General features: G+C 26.5%; 2 protein-coding genes across 2 annotated transcripts; one reads left to right on the top strand and one right to left on the bottom strand.

The window, feature by feature from the left end:
• Positions 1–605: 605 nt before the first annotated feature.
• LOC139986631 (mitochondrial import inner membrane translocase subunit Tim29) lies at positions 606–2,534 on the top strand. Its single transcript, XM_072002096.1, has 3 exons — positions 606–759; positions 1,540–1,641; positions 1,845–2,534. The coding sequence occupies exons 1-3, from the start codon at positions 720–722 to the stop codon at positions 2,234–2,236; spliced, it is 534 nt and encodes a 177-aa protein (XP_071858197.1). The 5' UTR covers positions 606–719; the 3' UTR covers positions 2,237–2,534.
• Positions 2,535–2,765: 231 nt separating this feature from the next.
• Agbe (1,4-alpha-glucan-branching enzyme) lies at positions 2,766–6,602 on the bottom strand. The gene is made up of 10 exons (XM_072002077.1): positions 6,456–6,602; positions 6,146–6,315; positions 5,060–5,301; positions 4,733–4,942; positions 4,326–4,633; positions 4,038–4,238; positions 3,577–3,929; positions 3,312–3,496; positions 2,957–3,245; positions 2,766–2,893 (listed from the first exon to the last, which is right to left on the bottom strand). Exons 1-10 carry the CDS (start codon positions 6,566–6,568, stop codon positions 2,886–2,888), a joined length of 2,079 nt encoding a protein of 692 aa, XP_071858178.1. The 5' UTR covers positions 6,569–6,602; the 3' UTR covers positions 2,766–2,885.
• Positions 6,603–7,658: the final 1,056 nt, after the last annotated feature.

Below are 7,658 nucleotides of genomic sequence, written 5' to 3'. Positions count from 1 at the left end.
ATTATTTCAAACCAATAGTTTCAATTTTATCCATCACTACCTTTATATTTATATAGTGTTTAAAATTTACTTCATTTTATTTGAATGCATGAGAATGTTACTATTATTTTGAATGTAAATAATCGTATATAATGAATTCTTTTTACAAACACGGAATTTTCAAAAAATTGAAAGATAAAGATTACACTTGTCTACGTTTCTCAATTTCTATTTTAACCATGCGGATAACCCCAATTTTAATACATCCATAGAACATAAACATCGTACCTGGTTATATGAATGATTCTATATTCATTTCAACATTGATATTACAAGTTTAACAAATACGAATCATTATTATTTCATTCACTTAGGTATAAATTTCCTTTTTGGCGTAATCTTTGTACTCATTATTAATTCCGATTGGTTCAAACAAAATTTAATTTGTCACTTGATTTTGAAATAAACAAAATTTAATAATTCAATAAAGTCGTTCTAAAATGTAAAATACAACTTTTTAGATCTTCTTCTTCATAATAAATTTTAATTATCAATTCTTTTTAATTTATAAAAGGAGTAACATTTCCTACTACAAAATCTAGAGAAATTTTAAAGAGATAACTTCAGGCGTAAAGTGACGTAAGTAACTAGAATAACATGTTACAAGCACGCTACAAGTTTAGGATGAACAATTTATATTACCTGATATTACTGATGTTTTGAGAAAGAAAAGTTTTGAAATGTCAACAATGACGAGAGTAGCGTTTCTCCAACGATGGGGTGAGTAGCTCTCTTATGCTACAATTACTCACATTAATTTTCGGATATTATCTCTTTATTTGTTACTTTGTATAAGAGAGAATGATCTAATGTCTTGTTGCTTATTCTACAAGAATATGTACCATTTATTGTAGCTTGAAAATACGTAAACAATTTTTTCCTAAAAATAATATTTCATAGTACAGTAGGTCTTTAACGAAAAATTGTCTTACTTTCACATCATACTAACATTCTGACATTTGTTTACATTCTGCAATCTGGCAATTCTTGGGAGCAATTTGAATGCAAAATAGATTTATTTTGTATAATTGTTTTGTATAATGAACGCCAGGAAAAATTAATATCAATATTTTTTAATACATCAGAAGACTTAACATGTCATGAAAAGGAAAGAATAGTAGGTGATAAAAGATAACTTGTAACTTATTATAGATAAATGAATAAAAGCTATGCAGAAGTTGTACAATTATTAGTATTAATTGCAACAGATATTAGGAGACATAAAGACCAAGACTGCGTTGAGTTTAAGGAACAAAGAGGACAACCTCTTTTTTATTAAAAGTCTATTGTATAATTAAATGTTATTGTTTAGAAAGAAATTGTGAATATATTTTCAAGGTATAGTAACTGGTACATATTTTCATAGAACAAACATGATTTTTAAAAGAAACAAATACTGAAATTAGTGCTGTGTCTGAATATTACCACGAGTAATTGTTTATGAGAAAGAAATTTTAGGAAAACAAGATTGCTTTAATTGAAATAAACTTTCATTTGCAGGAAAGTATTGGAAGAATCTTTATATAGATTATAAAGAATCAGCATTAGGTGCTGCTAAAGATTGTAAAGAACATCCTGTTAGAACATCTATTTATTTTTCTCGTGCGTACATTTATGTTTCATTAACAAACGATAATAATTTTAACAATATTGGTTAAGCAAAAAAAATTATTAGTATATATTTTTGTTCTGGAGACTAGTAAACGATTGAAGTATAAAATAAATATAAAGAATAAATATTTTTAATATATGTTTATATTAAAAATTGTTCTTACTATTTTTGACATACTAAAAACTTTAATTAGTTTTAGGATCGTGTGTATATCTGCACAGGCATAATCCAGATGAGTGTTCCTTTAAAGAACATTTATTACAAAATACCATGAAAATAATGCAAGTGGGAGAAGCTATACGTAATCCAATCTCTGAACAATATGTACAATGGTTAGGCCAATGTTACAACGAAGGAATTGTGCGGCGGATGAATTTAGGTATAGTTAGTTTAATTTGGTTAGATGACTATGACAAAATGTGTTCCTTGTACAAAGCTGCTTGTCCTTACTTAAAAACACGATATCTAACCTTTTATCAAAGAGTGGTAGATATTGGATTTTTAGATAAATGGTGGATCTTAGAGAATAAAATGGAAGATTACGATGTAAATGAAGCACAATTTAGTGATGTAAAATATAAATAAACATAAAAATGAAAAAAAGTTATTTATTTTACAAAAAATAAAAATACTAATTTACAATAACAAACACAATCCAACAGCACAACAATATACCATCTCACTATTATTTGTTTCTGCATTTAATAACGTAAATTTAAGTAATTTATTTTTATCTTGCTCTCTTAAAACCAGAAAATAATTCTATATATTAATAATTAAAACACAAATTGAAAAACACAATCCTTTATTAAAAATATTTATAAATAATAAAATTTGGTATCAAAATATAAAACATCTATTATCACATTGTACATAATTATTAGTGCGAAGTTATTTAATTTGCATCTTTTGAGTACATTATTTTTAAGTATAAATATGCATACTTCAATGTATATGTATATATATACGTGTCAAATATGTATGTAAACCTTTATTTAATAAAATTATTCCTTTAAAAAATTGCACGAGTATTTTGGTTTGTACTTTTCTTTTTTTAGCCGTTTTGTATTAATTGCACCTCCTGAACTCTTTGAAAATCTTTAAATATATGTTATTTTGTTTTCTTTTACTTAACACTATATATTGATCTAAACTTTGGTAGGAAAAATAGTAACTTTTATTTATATATAACACTAAAGTCAATTCTTCCTCTGGCTATGCCTCCGTAAAGCTCTTAAGTTTCTGAAATTAAGAAATTGATATATGTAAATTATCATTACTATAACCAATATTATAATGACTTACCTCGAACATAAATAATAGCTGTACGACAAGGAATGTAAATCATCATATTATTTGAATAATTAGAAAATGGTTCTGGTTTGGTAAAATGTTGTACATTAGTATCAACACGATTTTCCCCACCAAAATCTTTATCATCACTACATAATAGAACCTTATAAGTTCCTGCATTTTTTACTCCAATAGTATAATCAGGAAATGATTTAATTGGATGAAAATTAAACACAAATATAAGTTCTGCTCGATCAAAAACAATTACTTTGTCCTCTTCGTGTTTCCAACTTACATATGCCTATAAAAAGCACATAAGTTTTATCACTAGAGTTAATATACATAAATATTTTTATTTAAACCTTACAGGGCCTGCATGCAGCCATCCATATTTTTCTTCAAGAGTATTTATAGTGCGATCCCAGTTATTCATAAATTTGTATTTTAGTAACTCGTCATCTACTAAATTCCACTGTCTCCTAGCATAATGGTAACTATCTGCATTACCAGCTCGTGGAAAATCCAACCATTCCGGATGTCCAAATTCATTACCTAGCAGTTTATATATTTAGAAATATATAACTCTAAATTATTAGAAGTTACAATTACAAAAATATGTTTTTAAAACTAACCCATAAAATTTAAGTAACCTTCACCCCCCAATCCGTGTGTAATTAATGTGATAAGATTATGAAGAGCAATTCCACGACTTATGATTGGGTTAGGTGGACTCGTTATACTCATATGCGTGTACATTTCTTTGTCCATAAGCCAAAATGCAATTGTTTTATCACCTACAAGAGCTTGATCATGAGACTCTGAATAAGCCACTGTTTTTTCCATCCATCTTCGATTACTTAGTGCCCAACAAATATCTCCAATACTCCAATCTTCATCTTTCACCTCTTTTAAAAGTTTAATCCATTTATCAGGAATCGCCATAGCTAATCTATAATCAAATCCTATACCGCCTTCAGTAATTGGCCTTTAATATTTAGAGAGAAAAAAAAAGAAAAAATTAGTAATTAATTTATGAAAAATTTATGCTGAAAAAAAAACTTATTTAACATTGCAATCTTAAAACATTTTATACCTGCAAACCCCAGGCATTCCACTAACATCCTCAGCTATTGTAACAATTTCTGGATACAAACAATGCAGCATATGATTTGCAAGCATTAAATATACTACACCTTCAACATCAACATTAAGACCATAATATTCGTCATAGTGACCACTAAAACCTTGTCCAAATCCTCTTGAATGATATAACATTGATGTAACTCCATCAAATCTACAAAATTTAATATTATAAGTACTTACAATGTAGATATTATATGATAAAATGACATTTTAGTGAATTTAAAGTGTAAACAAATACCTAAATCCATCAAAATTATATTCCTCAATGTACCAACGTAAGTTGGAAAGTAAAAATCGCAACACTTCATATTCTCCATAATTAAAAAGTCTACTGTCCCAAAGCGGATGTTGACCACGATTACCAGTATGGAAGAAACAAGCGTCGGTACCATCGAACATATTTAATCCATCTAATGTATTCTTTGATGCATGTGACTGTACCATGTCCAATAAAACATATAAACCATGTTGATGTGCTGTATCTACTAACTGCTTTAATTCTTCTGGTGTACCATAACGAGATGAAGCAGCATAAAATGAAGTCACCTTATTAAATTTAATTAAATATATTGTTATGAAATTTAACATTCACATACATTAGTTTTATAAACAAACCTTTTAAGATTATCCACGATAGGTACACACCTGATATCCAAAACTTGCATAATAGGCATGCTCCATAATAGCCATCAATTGAATAGCATTATAGCCTTGTCTTACAATACGAGGAATTATTTTTTCAGCAAATTCTAAATATGTGCCAACTTTCAATTCTTGAGTGGCAATACCAACATGACATTCATATATTCTGAGACTTTCTGGCTTTTTTGGTTTGGAATATTTAAATTTGTAAACCTGAATAAAAATATGTCACTTTAAGGTCTTAATATATACTATGAAATTAATTGAAAATAATGTAAACTTCTAGTTGTATAAAGTAATTATATACATATTTATGTACATAATATATACATTTTCAGATGATGGATGCCATATACGTTGTTTATATGTAACACTTTCTGCTCTATTTTGTGTAACATATGTAGCCCAAGGGCTTAATCGTTCCAATAATTCATTGTTATGATCTTTTACAATTATTTTGACTTCTGAAAGATGTTTTATAGGGCAACTACCATCAGCATTAGGAGGTAAATGTAATTCCCATTTACCATAATCCAATTTTTTGTATGAATTAGCTGTCTTATTCCAACCATCTGGAAACAAATATATAAAAATATTATAATGTTTAAAATACTTTTGTTTCATACATATTTTATGCTATATATTATTACATAAGAATTTATGTATTATATTGTGAATTGCTAAAGATGATAAACTAATTCACACATTATTTAATACCCAACAAAAATATTAGAACCTATAATAGATATAAGCCATATTTGAAAATCTGTAAACAGAAAATTCGCAGGCATATCCTATATCTTAAGATTTTAAGACCAATAAATAAGTTTTATTTTATATTATATATATATATCATTAAAAAAACATAGGTATTTTTAAGCTCTAAATGAACCATAACATTCAATTTTGAAATATGTATATATAATACATATAGTACAAAACTTTCTCTGATTTTTATAAAAATTAATCTGTTATCAAATATTTGCTATCCAATCTCATTTTTTAATTAGAATTATATTAGTATTATAAATAAATAAAAAAATGCATTAATTCACTGGATTATACACAAACAAATATATCATGCTACATCTTTTAAGATAAATATAATGACACAATTGAATACAGAGGTATTTAATAATTATTGACATGACTTTTCATCTAGGCTTCATGGGCCACAGTATTATAATTGCATCATATATGATTATTATGCATCGATTGATTATATTCTAAAGCATTTCATGATCAAATTTTCTTTTATACAAAATAACTACAATCAGTGGACTGTTGGCGGCCTATGCAATATTCAATGTGTTAATTATATTCTATATTAGTTAATTGAATAAGCTGTTTCTATTACATTTGTTTTTTTACAATTTTATGTTAGTTTCACATAATTTATAATTTTAATCTACTTACTAAAATCTCCCATTAAAAATAATTCTTGTGCACCTGGTGCCCATTCTTTTGCAATAACACTATTGTCTTCTTTTATATGAATTCCAAAAGTTTTATAACCTTCTGAAAATTTATCCAAAGTGCCATCGCCGGTTTCCACTTTTTCTACATAGTCTTTAAATAAAGCATATCTGGTAAAAAAAATTATTGTACATATAAACACTTTTTGATGTCATTTAGATATTACTTTATCCTGAACTACCTTAATTGTATCTAAATCTATACATATCCAAAGCAGACATTTATATATGTTTAAAAATGTACATAATACCTTTTGCGAATCTCATTTTCATAAGGTTTTAGGTATGGATCTCTTTCCAATAAAACATTTATTTCTGGAACTTCGACTTCAGAAGGATCCATACTTGACCATTTTCCTCCCATATTTATCTTTTTTAAATAAATTTATTAGAAAATAACGAGACCTTATACTTCACTCAAATTCAAGTAACACTTCAAGGTGACCCTCAGTATAATTCTATCGATCGAATCTCTACCGGCCAAAAAAAAATACTATTTTATAAAGTATGCACTTGCAATGAAACGACTTTTAAGAGTGGAAGCTTTACTACTTAATGATGTCTATCACATATGGCGAATAATTTACTATAATTGGCGCTAATTTCAAATTTTTATCATTTGTTATACAGTACATAATGTATGATATTAGAAATGATCCAAATCATTTCTTCCTACTTTAAATTTTCTAAGCATTTAATATATTATAATTCGACTGCAAATTTGTATGCAAATTCATATTTTTGAGAATATAATTAAAAAAGTGGAATCACAGTGGAAAATTGTCTCATTTGCCAAGTGTCATAGAAAGTAATATACCATCACCCCGCAAAGTAAATTAACGTTCCCGCCAAAAATTTAAATCTGAAATTGTTAACTTACTTTCCGAAGGGACTGTATGTAAGTACTATATATTTTGGATATTTTATACCCATATTTTTTCATATTATGTGCAGTCTATCCACAGTCTATGTAATAATAATAGTTATGTAGAATAACAACAAATAATAATACATAATTTATATATATGATAATTTTCATCATTGTTGTAATCATTATTATTGTATACTATTAACATTTACATCTATATTTGTAAATTAGATTATACAAATCACAATACTGATAAAGTAATAAAAACATGTAGAAACAAGACAGGTTATACATTAAAGATGATTATTACAATCAATATTTATTTACAAATTTCTCCTCTTGCTTGTCATATATGTAAATAAATTAGTGCATATTATATATTTTCTAGATTTTTATTCATAGTGCTTTGATAACTTTTATAGTCTAAATATCAATGTACATTTCAAAGAGTAAAATAAACAATACATTTATTTTTATATAAGAAACACTAATATTACAATAATTAAATTAATTAAATATCCTCAGAGAACTATAATAAAGGAGGTTAATTAAAGAAAAAGTGGATTAAACTTATTTGATACATTAT

The sequence above is a fragment of the Bombus fervidus genome, chromosome 4 (genome assembly GCF_041682495.2).
Source record: "Bombus fervidus isolate BK054 chromosome 4, iyBomFerv1, whole genome shotgun sequence".
NCBI classification, from domain to species: domain Eukaryota; kingdom Metazoa; phylum Arthropoda; class Insecta; order Hymenoptera; family Apidae; genus Bombus; species Bombus fervidus.
Note: the sequence above shows the minus strand (reverse complement) of the source record. Positions and strands in the feature narration are given on the sequence as shown.

Bases quoted from the DNA above. Each gene is read 5' to 3' on its own strand.
- LOC139986631 (XM_072002096.1), top strand. From the start codon at position 720: ATGTCAACAATGACGAGAGTAGCGTTTCTCCAACGATGGG. The intron at 760-1,539 runs GTGAGTAGCTCT...TTTCATTTGCAG, and splicing joins AGCGTTTCTCCAACGATGGG to GAAAGTATTGGAAGAATCTT. The intron at 1,642-1,844 runs GTGCGTACATTT...AACTTTAATTAG, and splicing joins AACATCTATTTATTTTTCTC to TTTTAGGATCGTGTGTATAT.
- Agbe (XM_072002077.1), bottom strand. From the start codon at position 6,568: ATGGGAGGAAAATGGTCAAGTATGGATCCTTCTGAAGTCGAAGTTCCA. The intron at 3,930-4,037 runs GTATAAAATGTT...TAAATATTAAAG, and splicing joins GGAATGCCTGGGGTTTGCAG to GCCAATTACTGAAGGCGGTA. The intron at 3,497-3,576 runs GTTAGTTTTAAA...ATAAACTGCTAG, and splicing joins AGGTTACTTAAATTTTATGG to GTAATGAATTTGGACATCCG.